Source organism: Mugil cephalus, chromosome 14 (assembly GCF_022458985.1).
Source record: "Mugil cephalus isolate CIBA_MC_2020 chromosome 14, CIBA_Mcephalus_1.1, whole genome shotgun sequence".
Classification (NCBI taxonomy): Eukaryota; Metazoa; Chordata; class Actinopteri; order Mugiliformes; family Mugilidae; genus Mugil; species Mugil cephalus.
The window spans coordinates 12,360,119-12,384,733 of record NC_061783.1 but is presented as its reverse complement, the minus strand read 5'-3'; the positions used below and the strand labels follow the sequence as shown (position 1 = coordinate 12,384,733).

Sequence of the window (24,615 nt, the reverse complement as noted above, 5' to 3'; positions counted from 1 at the left end):
CAATCTGTCACAGCTGTTTAGCACGTTGCTTTAGCTCAGTGTAGGGTTTGCCATGTGAAATACAAAAGTGCTAGTAAGAAGTAGGTTTGTAGTGCCCATCCCAATCTTGTAATCACAGCAACTGGTGCTCCCTTTGGACCATACTGAACCTTTTCTATATGGGTAACAAGTAAATTGTCGTAAGCCTATGGTGCAGACCATTACAATTCTTAAAAGTATACTCTGCTTCTTTATTGTTTATACCACATTTCCAACATCTATTTTTGTCTTTCAGACATATTTCTTCTTTTTTAGGACTCTTTCTTGGATAACACCCTATCTGTAAGCAAAACACACCATCAGCTTCTCCTTTTTTTTTCTTTTTTTTTTTTACCTCAGCGTCTGGCACTGAGAAAAAAATAGATTTTTATTTTTTATTTCAAGCGATTTACATGCACATGGTTCATCGAAATATATACATTTATAAAACATAATTCAGGTATAAATTCATATATTAACTATATCTAAAAGCACATTAAAACTAAAGAGGCTTGTCTTGCTAGCACTATTCAATTCTTCTTATAATGATTTTTAATTAAATCATTGATTTAAACAGACTGAACCTCGCGGGGGCTCTCGGATCACGTGACGGCAGCACTGCGCAGCAGCTTTTGCGCACGCGCAGATATTTCCTCCTCTGATCAGCTGACTGTGAGTGAGATGCTATGTTGAAGGACCTCTGAATCGAAAACCTGCCATTATCCGCGCTATGTATGGGAAGCTGCTGCTGTTTATCTGAATTACACCGTGTGGAGCCAACGCCGACGCCGTTAAACACACCGGTAAGTACCGAAAAGCGCCGAGTGGCGACGTCGTGACAGCGTGAAGCTACAACGATAAACAAGCTGCACTCAGCAGCAAGCTAACACTGAACCTGACCATAGGTTTGACCAGGTGTGTTCTCCTGCTGAATGTCACTGCTTTTTTTTATTTTATTTTTTCCGAGAATGTACCATGAATCAGTGCGTACAATCGGTCATGTGACGTTCGGGTTTTTTAATGAAGAGGAGGATCAGCGTTTAGCACACTTCCACAAGCAAGGAGCTGATCATATGACATTCAATCAGCAGACATGGAGACCTGTCTGTCTCAGCTGTGATGCAATCATCCGCTTCTTTTTACTCCATAGAGCACAGTATAAACCAGAGAGAGGAAGTTAAATGAATCAGAAGTGGAAAGAGGAAGAAAGAGTTTTAGAAAAGGACTCATTTAGGTATAACTGTACTTGTCTGAACTCAGGGGCTTTTGTTTAATCAAAAGTAGTAAAAATACAATATGAAAACACTCGGTTACAACTAAAAGTCATGAGTTATTAATTCATTTTCTTTAGCTGTTATTAATGATTTCATTTGATGAGTATTCAATTGATGCGTTCATTCATAAATGGTATTTTAATTGTGTCAGTTTTGCCACAACTGTTCTTTGAGTATGTAATATTATTAATTAACATGCGACTAGATTTGTCAGATAAATTAAGTAGAGATAAAGTTCATTAGGGAATTTAGTGGCGTTAAAGCTCAAATCAATGTAAAATTAGAAATACTTAAGTAAAGTTTAGCGCTTCAACGTAAACTATAAATGTCGGGAAAGACATGGATGGATGGATGTTTTGTGTACACTCTGAGTGATGTATTTCCTTTGCACAACAATGAAAACACATAATTTTAAACTAAAGCTGAAGACAGTAACCTTTAGTGCTGGATTGTTATATTAGGATGTATTAATGGTCACTGTTGCGCTGTAATGAACTTTCTTGTTAAGTGTATTTCTTATTAATACTCCTCCTCTTACTTTCTCCTCAGTGATTTCTTCACATCACAGTCGACAAACCTCCTGCCAGCAGCCATGACAGAATTCTGGTTGATCTCTGCTCCGGGGGAGAAGACTTGCCAGCAGACCTGGGACAAGCTGATGGCGGCCACCTCACGCACCAACAACCTCTCCAATAACAACAAGTTCAACATCCCGGATCTCAAGGTGAAACACAACGATCCTCTGCAGCTACACACACAAATGTGTTTAAACAAATGCACCCGTGGGCGACATTATGTAGCATTCAGGTGATGTTTTCCGTTCTGCCTCGAACAGGTGGGGACGCTAGACGTCTTAGTGGGTCTGTCGGATGAGCTGGCGAAACTGGACACTTTTGTGGAAAGGTAAGTTTTAGGGATTTGTGAAATCTAAAGGTGAGTAGGAGACTCTGTTTTATAATATTTATTATACTTAATCCCCTTAATTTGTGTTGTGTTTCTCCCCTTCTGTAACTTCCCGTCCTGTGTCGGGGTTCAGCGTGGTGAAGAAGGTCGCTCAGTACATGGCGGATGTTCTTGAAGACAGCCGAGATAAAGTCCAGGAGAACTTACTGGCCAATGGAGGTAATCACAGCTAACATCATCAGCCTGATTGATAGATTGATGTCCCGACTCTAAACAAAAGAGAAACAATATAACATTCAAAGCCTGTAGAAGTGATTAACTCTGATGGGTTTTGTCTGCAGTTGACCTGGTCACCTACATCTCCAGATTTCAGTGGGATATGGCTAAATATCCAATCAAACAGTCACTGAAAAACATCTCTGAGATCGTCTCCAAGGTAAAAATCATCTCCTTTATGTTACATTATTGGCTAATTTAGTGTTTTTATTAATTTAAAAGTATTACATCTTAAGGCCTGACACAACTCACCCTCAACAGAGAATAACAAAGGTGTGAAATAACATAATAAAGTTGCGCTTTGAACACAACGCAGAGGCTGCAGGCAACAGCCAACCAGCACATGCATTGTACACATGCATAAAATGATATAATTCATACCCGTAGGGGGCAGTAGTCTGTATTCATTGGTCAAAAAGAAAAATGGGAAGAGCTGGGAGGCTAGGAGGCTGTGAAGAGCTACAAACCATCGTACAGAGCAGAGTTTATTTATCTGCACGATCCTGTTCATGTGGAAAATATTTCATGTAAATGAAAAGTGAGAACAGCCTCCTATGTGCATTTTGAAATTTGTCGTTCTTTTTACCGTCTTTGCCTCGGTTTCGCTAAGCGTTTCAGCCAATCAGAAATCAGAGAGATCTCTCACAGACTTGTTCGGCCACTTGTAACTGAGTAAGCGGAAAAGTTTCTGTCTGGTTCAACCATTAGCTTGTGGTGCCACGTCCGTTATATCCCTGGTGCAAGAAGTGGCCTTCATTAAAGTCATATTTATTATTATTATTATTATTATTATCCTTTTCCTGCCTGGTTTCTAGCAAGCGAGCCAGATAGACAACGACCTGAAGGCCAGAGCTTCGGCCTACAACAACCTGAAGGGAAACCTGCAGAATCTGGAGAGGAAGAACGCGTGAGTGACTTAATGAAAGACATGTTTCATTCTCCTCTTCAGTCACACGTAGCCTTTAACATGAAAGCCTGTCTGACACTTGCATTGCAGTTATAATGAGAGTGAGTGATTATTTCAAAGATTAACACTGTAACAGCTCCTCTTAGGTCTACATGTATGGTCTGTTTTGCTGTTGGGACTCGTTCTTACTTTCTAAAATGATTTTTTTAAACTTAATTCAACGTCTTTTGCCCGTGTCCTCCTGCTGCCTGACAATCTGAGCTGTAAAAATATATCTTCCCTTTAGAGGGAGCTTGCTGACCAGAAGTCTGGCTGACATAGTGAAGAAAGAGGACTTTGTACTGGACTCAGAGTACCTGATTACCATGCTGGTGGTTGTCCCAAAGTGAGTACACCTGCATCATTATCTATGTGTCCAACATGTGGCAGACATGAACAAGTGTGATGATTTCTTTTAATGAGAACATGATTTTTAGGTTTAAGTCTGACTTTTTTAAGCTTGAATGTAAATTAATCTGATTATTTTTTGCTCTCCGTCTTCACAAGGACAAACTACGCTGACTGGCAGAAGACGTACGAAACGCTGTCAGAGATGGTTGTGCCCCGCTCCACTAAGTAAGTCTCCACCCAACAGAAACATTCAGAAATGATCCCCCGTAGGAAGACGATCACTTCACCCCCTGTGCCTGACTCTGATTAAAACCGGAAACATTTCACGGTTGACCTACGAAAAGCAATTGACTCACATTAGAATAGAACACATTTTGTGGTTGACCTGCGGAAAGCAATTGACCTTTTGCCGATGTGGCCAGGTGATTTGAGATGTGTCGCTGGACGGACACCGCTCAGCATGGTGTGGTCACCTAGCAACCTGTATTTCCAGAGCGGAGAGAAGTGGAGCAGGAACTGGGGTCTGTACCTCAGATTGGGAAATATGCCGTCACCTGCAACAGAAATTTGGGTTATCAATGTACATACATACATTGATAACCCAAGAAGCAGATGTTTATTGACGACACTGTTCGTTCTGCGAGTTTAAGTTTAATAAGACGGCTTCACCTTCCTAACAGTGCCCCCCCCACTCATCCACGTCAGTCATCAATTCCTGCTGTTTTCAACTTTTTTTTTAAAAGAAAACTCGTTCTGTTTTCTCACCTGGAAATGTGTCACACTACCAGTAGTTAACCCCATGTGGGGCAAATCCGCTCCAAAAAGAAGTGTTTTTATTCCACCTGTAGAGAAACATGGTTTTTAGGTGCTCGAATTCTGTTGATCGGACAGTCAAAGAGATGCACGACCACTCTCAGTATAAAAGGTGGCATTTTCATTGAGGGAAATCTTAGTGTCCGTGTGACACAATAATAAAAACGCTGCATATCGGTGGACGTGTTTTAAGCACAGAGGTCAACATAACAAATATGTGCTGTGTGTGTAAAGGTGAGTTTTTAAAACATTAAAAGATGTTAGAAATGTTGTCCAAGGCCTCTCGAACCATCTGTTGCACAAGGACATGGGAGTGAATGTTGCGTTGGTGCATTCTTGTGTGACTGAAAGGTGGTGTTAGCGGCGACAGTGACCACAGTGAAACTCAAAATGGCGACTAAACCAGATTCTGTAGCAGTCACAGCTCGACTGCACTGTCAACATTCGGTCATTGTGTTTGTTTACAAAATGTTAAACAGAGGAAATCCCTGCTCTCAAAAAGAGATGAAGATGAAAATATTATTCTTATTTCTCCTCTTCTCCAGGTTGCTGTTTGAAGACAACGACAGCGGTCTGTTCAGTGTCACCCTCTTCAGGAAGGCTGTAGATGACTTCAAACACAAGGCCAGAGAAAACAAGTAAACGACATAATGACATCAGCTGTTCTCTGTTTGCTCCATTCATTCTGTTGGAGTCAGAGTTTCTGAAAAATGTTTTTTTTTTTCTTACATCTTTCATTTTTAGCCATTTTCCATATATTCATTTTGAATTGCAGATTTCTTTTTTGTGTTGGGAACCAACCCACCACAGATGGGTAAATAGCAGTAATAATAGCTCATGACTAAACTTCTACAATAGATGTAATTTTGCCGGCTCTTGATCGTCCCCCTTCAATTAGCATGACAGAACGGTCTGGCCGTGTGTGTTATATTTTAAGTATTTTCCGGAGGTGTGTGTAGTGGGTGCTTGAACGCGCTCTCGGTCATCTGTTTTTTTTTTTTTTTTGCTGACGATTGATGACCAGCTCTCTGCTGTGTGTCTCGACTCAGGTTTACGGTGCGTGATTTCCAGTACAATGAGGAGGAGATGAAGGCCGACAAAGAAGAGATGACACGCCTGTCCACCGACAAGAAGAAACAGTTTGTACGGCCGATACTTTCCACACTATCAGTCCCACTGACATTGTAGGGAAATATTAATGGGGCTCACAGTGTACAGAAGGAGCTTTGACCATGTTATGGTTGCGGATATGATTTATATTTTCATATCATAGTTAAATAATGTCCAACAGTCCTTACAGTAAATCTGCTTACTCATGAATAAAGTAAGATTTGACAATATTTAGACACTACGGTGCAGTTTTAAACCTATTTTGGATCAGGATTGATTCCTTTTATATAAAGTAGTGTGGTACATGTAAATCAATATCCATTACATTCAAACCCAAACAAGTTCACACAGTGCTGATAAAGCTGTTCAGTGCAGAGTCAGTCCGCCTGTATTAAGTTGTAAATCTGGTACTGGTAAAGATGCATTTTATGACGATCAGTTAGGATTTCTGTGCCAGAGCTGAAGATCATAGCAACCACAGAGATGGAGAAGGAATGGGTTACAGCAAATAAGAAAATGGTGGAAAAATGCTATTTAGTGACAAGTTATTAATGTAACCTGGGTTCTGTGAATTCACTGCCCATTGGTTAGAACAAACGCACAAACGAAAGATGCAGATACTGTAGATGAAGTACCACTTAAAAGTTTTTGCACTTTCATAATTTTCTACATTTCTGCAAAAAAAATGTACTCAAAGTAAAGTCCTGAAACTTTCCCTGGGCTCCTTTGACATCTCAGACTTGAATGCATCTTGCTTTTGGAGCGATCTTAAGAAAATAACTTAAAGTCCACCTTATAGATGTGTAACATAGGCAAATTTTCCCGTATGAACAAACACATAAATATTACATGTAGTTTCAATTGTAAGTTGGGTTCTTTTTCTGTATATTAAGGACTTGTGTGAAAATCAACTGATTTTCTGAATTATTTTAATCCACAAATGTAGAAAACTGTGAGATGCACAAACTTCTGTAATTGCTCTCACTACCAGAAGGGGGAGACGTAGTAGCTACACTGTGTCTTTAAGTGTAGTAGTACTTAATATTGATGAAAGCTTGCTGCTCTCAATCCAGGGGCCTTTGGTGCGATGGCTGAAGGTGAATTTCAGTGAGGCCTTCATCGCCTGGATTCACATAAAAGCTCTGCGCGTGTTTGTGGAGTCAGTATTGAGGTGAGACGTCTTCCATCAACCAATCTTATTAACTTTGATATTACTTTCTTTTTTTTTTTTCTAATGACCTCCTTTTATGTTCATCTCGTGCTTCGTAGATACGGGCTGCCGGTCAACTTCCAGGCGATGCTGCTTCAGCCCAACAAGAAGAACATGAAGAAGCTGAGGGAGGTGTTGTATGACTTGTACAAACACCTGGACAGCAGTGCTGCCATCATTGACGTGAGTCTCGTTAGCACTCTCTGCTTAGTACTCGACTCTCTCCTGTCTATGTTGAGCTAAAGTTCAGTGACATGCTGTTGACTTTAGCTTCATTCAAGCATTAAACATATTTCCCAAAGTATATTCCTCATGAACACGTCAGGTTGTGTCGTTAAACTTCGTATATGACTCTGTTGTCGGTCTTCAGGCCTCCATGGACATCCCAGGCCTGAACTTGAGTCAGCAGGAGTACTACCCCTACGTTTACTACAAGATTGACTGCAACCTGTTGGATTTCAAAGTCTAAAAACATTGCCATTATCATCGTGTGCGGAAGTGTTCTGATGTGGCACGTTCACATCCACCAGCTTTAATTTATTTCCTCCCCAACCTTCTGTTTCACCCCTTTTCTCCTTGTTCTCCTTGATTCTCGTACATTCCTTGGCCTGCACCTAATAAGTTGTTGGGAGTGTAAGTGCTGATTGGCCACCATCAGTAGGATAGATTATTTCAGGTCTCTAATCAGAACTTGACTTCTAACACATGTGAATACGGGCTTTCTTATTTCCTGTTTCCTGTTTTCCTGTCTGTACCACACTTCCCAGCTTCACCCATCGGAACGGTGTTTTTATTGTCTCTTTCCCCCCTCTACTTTATTTAAAGTAACTCAAAAAGGTACACATGTGGGGGAAGTCAGGAGAAAAATAAATGTATGTTAAATATAGTATTTATTTTAAGGCTCTAGAAATCAGTGAATAACTTTTTGTTTGTTCAGTTTTTTGACGGTGACGTGTTTTTAGCTCCATGTAAGGAATGCCTGTTTACAAGTAGATGTTGACCATTGTTTCCCCTTCTCCAGCTATGAGCCCGTGAAACACTGAAACTGGTCATTTTACGGTTCAGAGAAGCAATATGTTTGCTGGCTGTGTGCTCCTGTGATCTCTGTATATTAAGCAGTTTGAGAAAAACAAATCATATGTATATGTGCAATCACTGTATTGTCAGTATAACAGAAAATTGAACCACATATTTAAAAGTAAATGTGAAAATAAACACTCTATGTCCAAGATACTTGTATTTTTTGTACTTTTTACTCCTGTGCAGTGTCAGGCTGACACAAACCAACATCAACTACATGCATTTTTATGATTATAAAAAGAAATCTATTCTTAAACTAGTGGAGAAAATAAAGCTGCAAAGTTGGTGACAGATGTTAAACTGGAGATGAATAGAAATGTCACTATACGACACACGAAACGACTGCAAAAGCATTTACTGACTAAAAATTGCACAATACATCCCCAAAGATCCAAAAAGACAACAAAAGGATGAACATGAGACTCAAAGCGCTTACAGAGACAGTCATGAAATCATTGAAAATGATCACAAACACAGATGCAAAGTGTCAAAATTCAACAAAATCCGACAAAATATTTACAAAAAGACCCAAATCAAGTATTAAAAAAGAAAAATGGATGGAAAATAATAAAGATAATGCTGAGGGTCTTAGGGGTGGAAGCCGTTATAACTGCTCATAATTCATCTAAATGTGAATCCATATCTATTTCCACACAAATGCACAAAGGCTGATTAATCTTAGTTGGTCATTGTTGCTTTTTCTTTCTGTTTTATCATTTTCAATTCAATGTTTGGCTTTTCGATAAACGTTACTCATACTTTACAAGTATTATTATTTATTAATAAGAAAACACAGGTCATCCACAGATACTGGTCTATTAATGATGGTTTTCTTCATTTAATGTCTAAAAGAGTCGGGAAGGAACCAGACGGTGGAATGCAGCCGTCAATAATTCACATGTCACAGTAGGGAAAGGACAGGAGATCCCAAAATGTGACATCAAACGTTTACATGTTAGCAGCTGTGAAGGAGACGGGAGACTGTCAAAAGATCTGCCATCGTACATTATTTCTGTGAATTAAGATAGATGCATATTACTAAGAATTAATGAGCCTTTTTATCATCCAGAGATAAAATCATTTACTGGGACGTACACATTGCCTGGTGCAAAGAAACAGATTTTCATGTTGTGTAATGGAGCTGTGTGTTTAGATATCTGTATGGGGCATGGGTTTTACTAGAAAGCAACCTTATTTATGTCCATTCAAGTCCGGATCATTTTGAAAGGAGACAAACTGGACGGTGCAACAATGAATATCTGGTTTGTTGTCTGTCCAAAACATGAGGCATAGGCTGCATGCTAGGGAACAAAACTAAAAAATATTATGTATGACAGATTTTAGATTGTCATTATTTATATATACACTTTTTTTTTTTTTTTGCAGTTGGAATATAAAGGCTTTGTTAATGTAAAAACATACTGGGCAAGAAATTCCGAGACTTGGATGCATTTAAGACAGAAGATAAATCAAAGTAAAATTAAACGCATTTTCTTCCTGCATCTTTCACTTCGGCCAATTATTTTGATTTGCATTCGTGCATAATTTCATGATGATGATGATGATGATGATGATGAGGATGATGATAATGATGATGATGGCCCCTTCTCTCGGCCTATCAGCGTTCAGCTCTCTTCTCCTCTCTCAGGATGACGCAGATCAGCTCCCGTGTGTTCATGCTGGTCAGCTGTTGTCTGTGGAGAGGACTTATCAGGAAACAGCAGCAGCAGCAGCAGCAGCATCTGCGACGGACGATGGAGACCGAAACACGGACGGAGCTGCAGTAGAGATGTAGAGAGATGTTGTGAGACTAACCGACCATTGAGTTTTCACGTTTATATATAGATTTATATATATATTTTTAAGTCCGCGTCAGCCTCAGCTACACCTGCCGTGGATGGTTTTCTCGATGGGTTGTGGAGGGAGTCGGGCGGACGCGATCATCGAGCCGAGGTATCATGAAAGCTGGACCAGAGAAACTGAATCGACGTGGCTGACCAACACGGACGTAGAGACTCCTTTACCCGTGGCAAACAGTAAGAAGCTCCACCATCGTTTTTTTATTTCATTTTTGTCAGTGCGTTTATCACAGGCCACATGACTCCTCGTGCACAATCCATTCTGTTTTTGGTCTGAACTGCGAGAGGAAGGTGCAATAAAAAGCTAAAAGAAGCATTCATATTTCCACTTACTGCGTCTGCTGTTGGCTGTTCCCTTTAAGGCAAAGCTCTGGAGGCCAATTTGAGGGAGAAGAGGATGGTGAACACGGGCACCCAGTGTGGGAAGCAGGGCCTCACCAGCACCGGCTCCAGCCACCAGAGGAGACCCAGACGCTCCCTCACTGATGTAGGTGTCTCTGCTAGCTTGTCTCTCTGTCTGTCTGTCTGTGTCTGTCTGTCTCTCACGCACTGTGACATCCAGGATTTTGAGACCCAGCTGCAGGACATACTGTACCTGTCATCTTGCATTGCTTCTCATTTGCAGTGCTACTGTCTTATCCCGGATGCTCTGCAGAATTAATGAGGCGTTTGACTCCAGCTGTCAGCAGCTTCTAACATATGATCCCTCTTCATAGCGGTTATGATGCTCAGTGCATGTTGAAACAGCGTCAGGAAGGTGGTGATTCAAAGCTGTGGTGGTTTCGGAGGATGTAGTTTGTGGTGCTCTTAAACTGGACCGAATAGAAACGATAGAAACGTGTGTCAGTATAACACAGTGCAGTTCAATATTACCATTAACCACAGCTTAATCAGCTGATCTCTGTGTCTCTTTCAAATAAATGCTGAATACTATAACCCTCGTGATGCTAAACTTTAGTGCAGGACTGATGGATTAGGATGTATTCGCTCTCGCTGGTGCACCCATTGAACCGGCAAGTGGGCGTATTTGCACAATCTTTAACCTTTGTTTGATCAGATTTCGCAGAAACCAAGAAACCTACAAGGAGCCTGAACAAAATTTGCATGAATCAATGTTAAGAGGAAAAAATGGAAGAATTCTTTCCTGCGTTGATCTGTTCAAAACCTATAGGGAAAGCATCTATTTTATCACTTGAGGGGCATCGAAAATGAATATAACATAATATAACTTCTCTCTGTATTAATTTTATAGTGCTGCTTGTACTTTAAACATTGCAGTTACACACCCTTAATCTTGGTCTTTGTGTTGTTAGCATGTGATTGTTAATATTTATACTCGTACACTTTTATTCTGAGTCTTGACGTCACGTTTGCATTTATACAAATACGTAAACAGAAGATACAAAGGTGTAAATTCAGCATTAGTTTAAGCCTTGTAGAGGTTTTGTGAATGTATATATTCAGTATTGTCTGGCTGTAGCAATAAGAACGAACACAGAGGATGATAAATGGTTTCACTTTATCCAGAATCAGGACCGCAGCGATTTATTCCAATCTTTTAACTGCAGAGCTAACTGTCTACAAAACTGACTGCAGCCACTGTTGTCTACTTCTAAAATCTACATTTCTGACCGTACTAATGAAAAGCAGCTAGAAAGATGCAGATACTTGAAATGCGCAAGTGTCAGACTGAATTTGGGATTTATTATCGGGGGCTAAACCCATTTATTGAAGTCTGAAAACTTAATTAACAGTTTAAAAATGCATGACTTTCCTTGAGATTCATTGTATAATATTTCAACATCTTACAACCATTGGCTTTATTTTATTACTCATTACAGAGCTTCAGTGACTCTTTTTTTTTTTCCCACAGCAAACCACCCGTGACTCCAAACGGAGGGCGTCCAAAGAGGCCAGTGCTTTGTCGAAGGACGGGCAGCCCGTCAGTATCAACAGCAGTGGAGACCCTGAACCTGGGAGCGCGTGTGACGAAAGATGAAGAAAAGCCGAGACTCTGTGAAGAAGAAGAAGAAAAAGAGGGGGATGGCAGGAGCTGCGTGAAGCTCACCTGAAGACGGGGCAGATGGTGATTTCCCGAAGTGTGTGGATGGTGTTTGCTAGAGACTCTGCAAGATCCCGGCGTGTCGGTCGCAGTGATTTACAATATAAGCACCTGCATACGTCTCCACCCAAAGACCTCTGGATGCTGCATTTTTGTCGTGCCATTGCAAATGCATGTGTGAAGAAGAGTAGTGGGTGACAAACGATGTTTGCACTCTCCACCGTGCTTTCTCTCCCATGCTTATGGTGCCAGTCAGGGAATGTTTCACTGTGTTGAGCCAAAATCTTTAGAAAAAACAAAAAAAAACAGATTGTCCCATATGGACATGATAATCACAATCTGCACATCCAATGTGTTGTGTGTGGGGCCTTCCTAAAGAATTTGCTTCAGTTCTTTGTGCAAGTATACTCCTTTTGTTGTGAATGGTATGGGAACCAGTGACGATGCCGTTTAAACTCAGTCGATGCTGTAAGTGATTTTCATCTATAAGAACCTAAAGTGCTGTTTAGAAGTTGAGATTTTGAAGCTTGAAGGCTGAGAAAAATGCCTTTTCTAGCCTTTGCAAGTTAAAGAAACAAACACACCTGCATGTGCCTACAATTTACCTGGATTTGAACTGCTCTTGTGTTATATTTTGACCGGTATATTTTGGCTTTATTCTGTATTATTATTATTAATATTAGTTATTCTCTGTTATGTCGTGTAATGGTACACATTATTTGTCACATTGTATTGTAACATGTCAATTTTTTTGTGGCTTACATGACTTGCATGTATAAATCAGAATTATATTGATTCAGCGTTGGTAACAGAAGTCTCTAACAGAAGCAAGCCATCTCTCAAATAAAACATTTTGCCTATCAAGCACACATGAAATAAACGATTAATTGCACCCAAGAGGACGTTCGGGACGATTAGGACTTCAGAATATGACCAGCAGGTGGCAGTGTTGACAAACTGATTTTTCTACTAAATAAAGCACAGAAGGGAGACTAGTGACATTAATCACATAAAAGTTGTTTTGTTCAAGTTTGCTTGATAGTGACTCTGTTCTCAAGCCTTTTTAATCATCCCCTAAGATGGATACATATGACATGCAACCACAGCCATTAATCTTGAAGTGATGTCTAACGATATAATAGGATGAAGATAAATAATTGATGACAAACATACTCAGTAGAGTGGGCTGAGGTATTTTGTGTCTTTCTGTTTTCCAAAGTGAATGGAAGAAGTATATACACCTAATTAAAAGGTTGCAATACTGCATTCGGTCAATTTAAAATGTATGTAAGTAAAGGTTTAGAGCTTTAGCAATATAAGTTCCTAGAGTAAAACCAGACTATTATTTATAATGCACAATAGTCCCCTTTTCTTCCATAGTGTCATAGGCTACTGTCGTTTGTAATAGGCAATCTTAAAATAATTAATTATACGTTTCTTCACATATTATCATGTAAGCAGCATTTCACTGCAGTAGTCGGCCCTGCTATGTTTTGATGGGCAAATTATTTCTCGGACATGACAAGTCAAGCGGACAAAATTAGATGAGGCCAGACAAGATGAAGATGAGATTATACGATACTTATAAAACAACATTAGGTAAGACGAGATAAGATAAGATGTGATAAGTTAAGAAGAGATAAGATGAAGCAAGAAGTCCTGTAGTATTTAGTACCTGTAAAATAATTACAAGTATCTCAAAATTATGTAACCATGACAATATACACTGATCAGCTGTAATGTTATGACCTAATATGGTGTAGTGCCTCCAGAACAGTTGTGACACATCAGAGAATGGGCATGTGCCTACTGAGGGTGTCCTATCGTGCCTGGAGACAGGACGTTGTTAGTGGGGACCTTTGGGTCCTATGGATTGATGGGAGGGTTGATCTGAATGCTGTTTTACATGGTCTTAAACCAGGCCCAAAAGTTTCCCAGCAGAGCATAGTACTGTAACAAGATGGTACAACATTACTTAATTCACCAATCAGTGGTCATAATGTTATGCCTAATCGGTGTACATACTATTAATATTCAACCCACACATAATTGCACATCCACAATTTTATCATATATATATATGTTTACATCTTTTATTTGTTTATTATTAGTTGTAATTGATTTTGGATTTTTTTAAAATATTTTTTTAGAATTTGAATACACCTGATGTTGCATGATTTAATTTTTTTTTCATTTTTTTCTCTTTTTTAATATTTGAATTATACGCTGTGGATTGAATCGGGTGATGTAAAAAAGATTTTTTTTAAAAATTCAATTATTATTATTTTTTAATTGTTTTAATATTTGAATTATACGCTGTGGATTGAATCGGGTGATTTAAAAATGTTTATTTTTTTTTTATTCAATTATTATTATTATTTAATTGTTTTAATATTCAAATTGTACACCGGATGTTGCGTGATTTAAAAAAAAAAGAGTTTCCGCCTCCCTGTGAAGTTGACGGCGGGTGACCTGGAGTTCTCTAGGACCCAGCGGAGCCAGTCGCCAGGTGGCTGCCCGTGTCGCTCCTCCGTCCGTCGTCCAGGTCCAGATGACAGATCCACGGAGGCTCAGTATGTAGCTCTGCCACTCCGACACATCACCCGACACACACCTCTCAGCTGTTTTCCCTCGTGTTTGCGCGGTGATAATGGTGTGAAGATGGCCAAGCGACCTGGGACCGACGACGGGATGCTGACTTCTCCGACCATTCTCCGGGATTTCTCCGGCGATTTAACCTCCGGAGACGTGAACATGGACTGCTGCGACGGAGCCGAGGAGGTCTCCTTGGAGGAAATTCTGACTCTCTACAGCCAGCCGATTAACGAGGAGCAGGCGTGGGCAGTGTGCTATCAGTGTTGCCGGACTTTTGCGCAGAAACACCGGAGGAAAAGCTCCAAGTCCACCGGTGCCTCGGCAACGGAGTATCCGAGGAAGATTGAGGGACCGGCGGATGTGAGAATCGCGAGAGACGGGACCGTGAAACTGCGCATCGATCAGAGCACAGGTAACTAAACGAGCCGAGGCCACGGAGGTGTCTGCGACTACGCAGATAAAGGGTGCCAAGAATGAAGCGTTTTTTTTCTCCCTCCACATCACTCACAGGCCAATGGAGCATCCTTACAAAGAGGCCATGTTGTTGTGGCCGCTTGCTTCCAGCCATGTGGTGAATTTGTTTACAGGCGCCCCGATGCGCTCGTTAATAATACATCATAGATCACCGCATAGCTGCTGGGAATCCCTGACAAGACCGAGAAAGCTGTGCCATTTGGTATTCAGCTTAGAATCTGTTTGTCATTCACATGCGCACATGCGGCTTAATTGAAATGGGTGCGCGCTATGGCTGCGGCGTCCCCGCAGCGGTCAGTTAGCTTCAGTAAACAATAAAACCATGTGATACGTTCAAATCGCGGGGCACCTTGGGTCCAGGTTAAGGCAGAGCGATTCAGCGAACGCCTGGCGAGAAGCCAAAGGCGAATGAGTCATGTAGGTGCTAACAGTTTATGCATTATTCTCCGGGTTGTGACATTCAGTAAAAGGCGCTGATTGGGGAGGAGGCAGGAGGCAGTAATTAAGCTCGATGTTGGCTGCGTTCACATCCTGCACATGTTAAAATGTGTTTGGGTGAAGATTATAGGATGCAAGTTTGCACACAAGGCCCCGTGCAATAAAGCATTTTAATTTCGGCTGCCTTGACTAGAGCTCAAGTTATTAATAGATGTACTGATTCATGCATTGACAGGTATTTTATCCTTGGAGTCATTTAGGGAAGCAGGAATGCAAAGTTTCACCTCTTAAGTGTGGTGAACATATGCAATAGGACGTCTTAGCTGTATAGTAGTTAGAAATCATTTTGTTTTGATGCCACCTCCATAATTTACCTGAGTGTACCTGTTTTAGTTGCATGGACAGAAAGAACCAGTTAACGGCTAATACCTAAAAGGTCCAAACCTCCTGACTGGGACTTTCTTTCAGAATAGCAAAGCACTGATTTACGACTGGGACGCAAGAAGAAAACAGCCAGCTGATTGGAAAAAAAAACTACCATTCCCCTGGCTCTCAAATGCCTCTGCATAACTGGGATGCAATGAAGCTGCAGATTAGACATCAGCATTAAAATCCAGCAAAGCTCCGTGTAATGAAAATGACAGCTGCACGCTTTAAACGTATTTAAAAAGTCACGCTCTTTATTCAAAATAGCTTCCAGCGAGGCTGATTCACGCTCAGGTGTGTGGAAAGGTAATGTCCGAAAGGCGTGTGGCCTTTTAACTGCATTTTGTCAACATGTGAGATAAAGGTTGGGTGTGGGGAGGGAGGAGGTGTGTCTGTCGGCATGGCCTCGGGCCTCCAGCTTGTGTCTCTTTTCCTCCTGGGAACTTATTAGCTGCATTTCTTCACCTTAACCCCTGAGTTCAGCTCTGCTTCATCTCAGTTTATTCCTATGTACAGATGTGACACTTGCAGAATGAACACACTTGTTGTTTCTAAAGCGTTTTTTGCGCCACTAAAAATAGAACCAACGTGACAATTTGGATGCACAGGCGAGTTTGGAGTTTACGGGGAGAGTCCTTTGCTGCCTCGTCTGGCTAGGGGCTGAGGTATTTTGGGACAGCCTGGCCCCGTCCTGATTCTTATTAGGCCTGGTGATGAGAGAGATGTGAGACCTATTAAGCTTCCAGCAGCTCGGCGGCTAGTTGTAGGTTATTACCCCGGCAGAAAATGAATCCTTACGCAACCCGCATATGGCGTAAACACGAGTCGGTGGCAAGGTGACAGGATTTGGCCAGGACACGGACCGCCAGCGCTGAGCTCTGCACCCTCTCTCTCACCCAGGGAAAAAATAAATAAAAAAAAGATGTCGTCCAGAGCCACGCAGTGACCAAGGCCGGCAGGAAGTGTTTATTTTCATGACGCACTGCAAACAAAACAAAAATAATTAGCAGCACGGAGTCTGAGTCAAGTCCTATTTTGGGGCGACTTGATGCCGCTGATGCTGCAGTCGGATCAATTGGGATGCAACATGGGAGATAATGTATTCCACGCTGAGAAGAGGAGGCCTGAGCCTGAATGCTGCATCGTGATGAGACACTTGTTTACTTGAAGGTTTTCAGTGATTCATACCTACTGTACAGATGATATTTTAAGGAGCGTTCACGTCTATATTTAGTAATTAGATTGGAGGGTAAAACATTTCAATTTAAATCTGAGGAAATATATTGCAGCGTGCCCATCCCTCTCGGTGAACCCCTGTCACCAGCGCAGACATTGATTTATTTCGTTATTTTTATTTTTTTTTTAATTTGAGCACCAGGGTGGCAGTATATGCTGCTTCAAGCATGTCCAGTGAGATTTATTGCCCCGGGAGAGACGAATGTCCCTGCCAAGCCACCTCGCCCCGGCTGGGACACACAGAGGCCCTAGTGTTTCCCAGACCAATGTTTGCGGATGAATGTTTTCCCTCCCATCTGTTAGCTGCCCGTAGTTTTCAGTGACCTGCACGGAGTTTTCTCTGCCGTCGCGACCTCAGTGTTTTCCTCACGGGGGCTTCAGGCTCTCCAGGAAAGTGGCACCGACCGACATTCAGACTGGATGTTGCACATCTGGGCAAAGTTATCTCTGTTCTGAGCAAGAGTTTACACTCTGGTCCGGTGTTAAAGTCTGCTGCTCTGTCACTGATTGCACTTTAATCTGTGCCCTCAGTCTTGCCAGCATTTATCATATTTAGACAGATTAACCGCGTAAAACCCACTCAAATGATTTACCTGGCCTGGCAGACCTTTGCAGTGAAACGAGGATTTCCAAACGGAGGGACCCCACACCAGAGTTACCCCGCTGAGGTTTTGTGTGTGTCCGCCTTCAAAGAGGAAATAAACCGCAGGCTAACAAGCTAAAAGTGCACAGAGTTACTCCTATTTTAGGTGCGCTAAATATGTCACTGCCAGAAGAGATAACACTGTCAGGGCTTAATCTTATGTCAAATAAGTGAAAGTATATAAAGAAGAGGAAGTATAGTTTTAGGTCATCCGTTTATATTGTTATTTTATATCACAAATGTAAACCTCATGCATCGATTTAAGGAAAGGTCACAGTCGGGGTCGAGGTTAAGCTGCCTTCACTTGCATTCTGAGAGGGGGTTTCCATGGAAACGGCGCAGGGCCTTGGTCGGATGTCTGTATCGGGAGTATGAATGAACAATCGCGTTACTATAACCAGCCCCCAGTGGCAAGTTGACACCTCGGTTAGCCTCGGGCAGTAAAACATTATGTTTTATTCAGCTGTTTTTTACATTCATCCGCAGCAGCTCTCTGGAGTGATGCGTGCGCTTTGAGCTCCCACTGTTTGGCAGCATTTAGTCTCCATTCTCGATCCTGTCATTCATTTTAATAATTGATTGCTCTGTAATGCGGCGCGGCGTCTTCCCCGCCGGTTCACTCAGAGGTGTCCTAACGCACAGCATGTTCGCACAAATCATTAAAAGGGTGTGTGGCTGTTATGCTTGCACAATCACAAGCATCTGCATTGTCTGTGAGTGTAACTCGTAAATCTCCTCTCTGCTCTGTCATTGCAGATAAATACCAGCCGGCCCCCACGTCACTAGAGGTGAGTCCTTTGCCACGTTCAGCTCCAGAAAATATGTTTTCCTTTTTCAGAGAGTGCTGCCCTGTGCTCGCCGTCTATTCATCACCATTCACACATTTTATTACCCTCTGGATATAACGCCACACTTTTACTTTAATGTGGGGGCGGTGAGTTATTTCAATACTTTGCTCCACCAAGTGTTTCAGAATCTGTTTTCCCAGCTTGCCCACCACCACCACCACCACCACGAGTGGGCAGCTACACCACAGCCATGCTGCTCTGGTTATTGTGTTGCAATATTGTTGACTCTGTCCTTGAGGAAAACATTTTTTCCTTAGCAAGTCATCGCAAGGACACTGTTGTTGTGTTTCCATCGCTGGAAATGCGCAGAACCCAAATATAAAAAACTATACAATAAAACAATACAATAAAAAAAAAATGTTAATGCAAACATCTCCACTTTGAAAAGCCTCTCAAATATTGCTAAACTTTTACTTCTATGCTCTCGTGAGGCGGTTTCTCAGATGTATCGATAAAAAAATGTATTGCAAAAAGGCAATGGAAACACTTTTTCTGCAATTCCCCGTCACCGGCGACACTGGAGATGGCACAGGGAGTCATGTGACCTGTTTATTCGAAGTCCATTTCCTCATAGTGGAGTCTCGCTTGACCAGAATTTAAGAGAATTACGGGATATTGCAAAACTATGAGAGTTGCAGCTCATTCGGGAAAACACCTTCCACCTTTAGCGAAAAACGAATGGAAACGCAGCCACTGTTGGTGAAAAGTGGTGTTTTCTTATGTGTGGGGCCCATTCTTTTATTAGGAGCTCCTCAGTGCGTCACATCAGCACCATCCACTTATAAATACAGTACGGCACAGTGCTCAGCAGGCACGGATGGGATCTACTTTCTGGGATTTTTCCTTCCTTCGCGTGCAGACTTTGATCGCACAAAATCTACTTTCAAGCCATCAGCGGTCGCAGCGACGTCACACAAGAAAGATGTCGTGCAAACGTTTGTTTACGTGATCCAACCTGTGATGCACAAGTTAGCGGGAGTCTAGACAAATGTCACTCTTTGTTGTCATTGCATGTGCTGCGCTCTGATTGGAGACTAGCATCTTTGTTCTTCTTCTGTTGTTCTTTCACAGTCGCGTTACGTTCTTCATCATTACTATTGTCCCCTCACGGGAGAGGGACACGTGACCGCCGTCTGTTTGTTCGGTCGAGGTGCACCGTATAATGCTGGGAGGAGACGCGGCTCGGCGAGCTTCATTATGTGTACATTGACTAATTACACAGAGAGGTCTGTGTCAATTCAGAGGAGTCAGACCGTCCTTCGTGTTTGTCTTGTAGTTCATGTGATCTGAGGCATTCACAGTATGCGTTTTTTTTTTTTTTTTTTGCACGGCTAAGTTGGGATAGGATTCCTTTACCTCAGCTGACTGTCAGCATGGGTGAAATCTCACGCAGCAACCCTCCCTTTCCTCTCCTTGGTGTGTTTTTAAATGAAGTGTCTCCTCTCGCTCCTTGCGTGATTAGCTTTGTCACTACAAACACGCTCTGGACAGGGAGTGCTGTCTCGGTTTCCCTCTTTGGTAATAACATCTTGCGCAATTGTGATTTGAAAACGTTTAAAATAGCTTTACTCCTTCACAGCCAGCAGCCTGGTTATAATTTAAGTAAACAACATGTTTTCATTTTGTTTTATTGGACTCATTAATTTAAATCCTCCCCCCCGTGGACCAGGCACACAATGAGAATGTCGGGCGGCGGTCTAGTCATCATCAGTTTATGGTCCGATCTCAGTAGACTCGCTGACGAGCGCGTTGCATTTTCGGTTTCATAATAAAAGTCAGCCTGTCCCCTACCAATTAAATGCTTTGGGTGCAAAAGCTGCTGCAGTAGGAAGCGCTGGTTCAGTTTGCATGGACTGCAGCTATGATCATCTGATGACATTTTAGCTGTCTGCATCCATATCCACATATCCTTTTCTAGAGGCTGAATTAGCAGTAACTTAATACAGATTTTTTTCCCCCTCCAGTATTGTCACCACAGGGACTTCACAGAAATGTCAATAGACAATAGATATTTACTTATCTCCAACCGTTATATAACATCCTGTAGTTTTATTAAAGGACTGAATGAATTTTAGCGAGTGAAAGTCCAACTGGCTCATGATCAAACTATTAGCAGTTCAACTTCACACATGTTTTTAAAGTATATTTTTGATAGCTGGCGCCGCAGCTGCTGCTGGATGGGTCGTCATGCGTTTAGTGTGAGCATCAGATTTCATTAATTGCTTGTTCGTGATCAAATATCAGCAAATTTGCGACGCATGTCTTCATGGCGTCCTCAAGTCAGCTCAAAGTCTGGTCGGCTAGATGAGCCGCTACCATGGCTTCACACTCTCTTATTTCAGCCCCTTTATTTAAATGAATGTTCTTTAAGTGGCAGCTGACATTAACTGGGTCTACTTCCAACCACCTTCAGATCATTTCAGAAACTAGATTCACTCCCCACACTATCCTACGGTTTTAATTGATTATACGCAGCAGTGCCGTCACACTCGACCACATTTTGACTGTAGTCTTTTGTTGTCTCTCAGGCTCTTGTGAAAGTGAGTCAGCCATCTACCCGGCCAGTACCACTCTCTCATGCCTCACTGGCTCGTGTAGAGTCGACCTCCTCTCCTTCGTGTCCTCTGTAGGACCTGGGGTAGAATAATCTTTAGTGGTGTCGGCCTGCAGAGCAGAGTTTGCCAACAACGCCGGTTGTGACTCAGGGCTTCTCTGTTGTCGTTGGTGGTAAATGCTTCCTACAGGAAAAGTCATATGAGATGTTCTGTGCACCTTTCGTTGCAGCCCTACAGGAGAAGCTTAACCTAGTTTGTCCACGGTCCACAGATTAGTTGTCCACAGTGAGATTAGTTGTAGTATCCAATTGCGGTTTCTCTAGTTTGCCAAGCCACTGTAGCTCAGTTTGGGACAATTACTTTTCAAGCTTTAAACTTGAGGTAAACCTTTGGATTTTGAAATGGATCCTAATACACTCAGTTTTAATGAGTTGCTGATTAAGTGACGGTTAGTGGTTGGTTTATTTTCTCTCCTGTATAATGTAACATGCCTTCCTTTTGGATTTTGCATAGCGTAAACATTGCTTTTCTGTGTCATTCTGTATGTATTTGGCTTTTATTTTTTTTGGGTTGCGTAGAGATCTTTTCGTGTGCAGTAGTGGCTTCCACGCCGCAGCTGGTTTAACAGGGGCCGCATGTGTCCACATGTGAGGCTTCTGTGTTTAGAGTGTGTGTGTGTGTGTGTGTGTGTGTGTGGATGTGTCTCCCTCCACCGCAACGACAGTCGCCGGAGGCCGCGAGCTCCGTCTCTACAAAGGCCGTCTCTCTCGCTCTTGTCAGTCATGACGGCATAGCTGCACATTTGCAGACGAAGATGCAGGAGACGCGGGAGACGACTTGCCTATGGTTGTCTTTCGTGACTCCTTGACTTTTTGGGTCAGCTGTCAGCGTGTTGCTCGTTTGTTGACGGAGTCCCCTTGAGTGACTGACACACTGTGTACCCAACATGTACCAGTGACCTCATTATGTTACATCCTGCTTTTATCCAAATCGATCAATTGATTTTTACAGCTCCGACGGCTTCACTTTAAAAGCCGCCGTGCAGCTCATGCTACAACCCTTGGGGTTGCGTTGCCGTCTGTACAGGGACATCCATAGAAAGCACAAAGCCACAGGAATGTGAGGTATTGAACATCTACACCTATTTAAGTCTGGGCCTTCTATTTATATCCAAGGAGGAAAAAACATCTCCTCATCCATAGGAACTGAGCTGCCTCCTCAGTCTGTCAAGTTTTTAAAGTTATCAAATGTCTGGAGTGACCTTTGGAATAGAACAAATCACTTTGTGTGCAGAGCCAGCTTTATTATTAGCTCATTGATTCATCAGCTGTAGCAAAATCAACAAGACTCTATGGGGTTTTTCATGCACACAATAGCTGGCATGTTTGTGAGGCTTTTCAGCCTTTTATGCTGGCGTCTCACGTGTAATGTCAGAGGTGACTGCGTAGCGCTCAGAGAATTTTCTTTCTCGGGCCTCAGCAGTTTCCAGTTGACTTCAGAGACGAGCGCAGACTCGACAGTTTCTGACCGGGAGACGTGAAAGAGCAGCGCCGTGTTTCTATGAACTCCTGTATAAGTGATGCCACAGACCAGAAGAGGCCGATCATCCTCTCCTGGAGTGGAAGGCCTCTGGATTTGGGTTACGTAACCGGTCTGTGTTGTGATGGCTTTGCTCTACTCCTGCAGCGAATGCCGAAGGCTGCTTATCCGACTGCTTGGTGGCTGCAGCGGTGATGACCGGGGGGGCCGCAAACACACTGCAAAGGCAGAAGGAGGATCATGTTGAGTCTGATCCAAGAATCATGTCAGGACAGTAACTTTAAGAAAACCGTTGGTGAATTTACACTTTTATCTTTTTGAAGAGTAGCACACTAGAGGGGTTTTAATCTGTTAATCTGAAGCTCACATTAATAATATCGTCGCGCGCACATACTCACAACTTTACAGCTGATCTGAATGGACTCAAAAATCAGAGCAGACGTGCTCCTGTATAAACTGGCGACATGGCTCCATGTCGGTCTTGTGATCCTGTGTCAAGCATGTCATTCTTTTCGCTGATTCCTCCCTCGTTACGGTTGCTCCTCTTGCACTTGCGTCACCGATATGAGGAAATTGGCCGAGTGCTTGCTTGGGTTCCATGTGATTGGACAAATGAATGTGAGAGCATGAGCCGTGTTTCCTGATTGGTTTAATGTCTGCGTGCTAAAAATAAAGAGAAGATTGTTTGCAATGCGTTTACTGTACATGGTACAGTTTATCCGTCAAGATTCTTCAGCCTCGTTCTTGACAAGTATTTACCAAACATACATTCTTAATAATGTGTCCTATATTATTTAGATGTTTCCAAGTTAAGTGGAAAAATACTCAGACTTATAACATGGGTGGCAAGGCTTTTGTCCGTATTTATTTGTATAAGTAGGTTCAAGAAATATGTCACACTATTATGAACTGGATCTGACAATGCAGCTCATATGAAACCTGTGGGCCCTGAAGGCCACATCCGGAAGACAAAGGTTATTCATGAGTAAAAAATTCTCTACGCGTTCGTCAGTGATACTCAATACAATGTCTCTGACACGGGAAAAGGAGATTTTCTAATATGAAACGACTCTTTGTCAGAAAACAAGCGTGAATCACTTCTTCCCCAATCCGATGATGTCATGCAAAGGTATGTTTATTTGTTTGTGGCCCGTGAGAAAAGTCGTCTCTGGGGGGAAGCTGTGTCTGAATGAGCTGGTGATCCACGCTCATGAGGATGTTCGTAAATTCACACGCTGTTTCTGAGCTGGCGAACATAACGCGGAGGCTAAATTCATCCCCTGGGATACCTTTTCTTTTTTTTTTTTTTTTTGTCTCGTTTTAACACCCAGATGACTCATCCTAAAGAAATTTTCTAAGAAGCTTTTGAAAATGCAGACGGTGCGCCACGTCACCTGAGGCTGGGATGGAAAACTCCCTGAGGATCCAACTGGATGAAGCCTGGTTTCAGTTGGTGGTTTGCTACCAACTCTTTCCGCCCTTATACCTTAAACCCCAGCTGTGGATATTTCTGTTTATCCGCATACTTGTTCCCCCTCCTTCCTTCTGCTGCTCCTCCTCTGCTTCGCCTCCTTGCCTCATTCCTCTGAGTCACAAGTCTTCAAATGAGATTGTGACGTGCAATAGAAAACCCAAAGCTGTGTTTTTCCTCTTTCTGCCGTTCTGCCCTTTAGTTAGCCTCTGTGTTGGTTATCAGAGATGCCTCTTCCCCATTCCTTCTGGCATCAGACACATCTTTTGCCATTCATTTTAATGGAAGGAACTGAATAAAGCTGCGGCGTGGTTACACACCATTGTTTTTGTGGTGTTACTCGTTCTAAACTGTTATTGTTTTGCCATTCATTATTACACCACAGCTGATATAAACAAGAGTATTGCATCGAGGGCTTTAATTAATGTTAAGTACAGTAAACTTGTAGCTACCGTTGAACCACTAGACAGTTAATTAGGACAGCTCAT

General features: G+C 42.2%; 3 protein-coding genes across 5 annotated transcripts in view; all 3 read left to right on the top strand.

Moving 5' to 3' along the window:
- The first annotated feature begins 652 nt into the window (after nt 1-652).
- On the top strand, nt 653-8,131 carry atp6v1c1b (ATPase H+ transporting V1 subunit C1b). Its single transcript, XM_047605695.1, has 13 exons — nt 653-821; nt 1,842-2,016; nt 2,128-2,195; nt 2,329-2,414; nt 2,537-2,631; nt 3,287-3,378; nt 3,665-3,763; nt 3,925-3,993; nt 5,127-5,219; nt 5,631-5,724; nt 6,765-6,862; nt 6,961-7,084; nt 7,272-8,131. The coding sequence occupies exons 2-13, from the start codon at nt 1,885-1,887 to the stop codon at nt 7,368-7,370; spliced, it is 1,149 nt and encodes a 382-aa protein (XP_047461651.1). The 5' UTR covers nt 653-821; nt 1,842-1,884; the 3' UTR covers nt 7,371-8,131.
- A 113-nt stretch (nt 8,132-8,244) lies between these two features.
- On the top strand, nt 8,245-12,769 carry si:ch211-215i13.3 (brain and acute leukemia cytoplasmic protein). The gene is made up of 3 exons (XM_047605243.1): nt 8,245-10,017; nt 10,203-10,327; nt 11,714-12,769. Exons 1-3 carry the CDS (start codon nt 9,879-9,881, stop codon nt 11,837-11,839), a joined length of 390 nt encoding a protein of 129 aa, XP_047461199.1. The 5' UTR covers nt 8,245-9,878; the 3' UTR covers nt 11,840-12,769.
- Nucleotides 12,770-14,336: 1,567 nt separating this feature from the next.
- spire1a (spire-type actin nucleation factor 1a) overlaps nt 14,337-24,615 on the top strand; it is a 28,166-nt gene continuing 17,887 nt past the window's right edge. For 2 of the 3 annotated variants that reach the window (XM_047605471.1, XM_047605470.1), the window contains exons 1-2: nt 14,337-14,909; nt 18,471-18,502. In XM_047605471.1, the coding sequence (XP_047461427.1) occupies nt 14,564-14,909; nt 18,471-18,502 (378 nt within the window). In that variant the 5' untranslated portion in view covers nt 14,337-14,563. The remainder of the gene's footprint in view (nt 14,910-18,470; nt 18,503-24,615) is intronic. The other variant, XM_047605472.1, reaches the window with a different exon arrangement.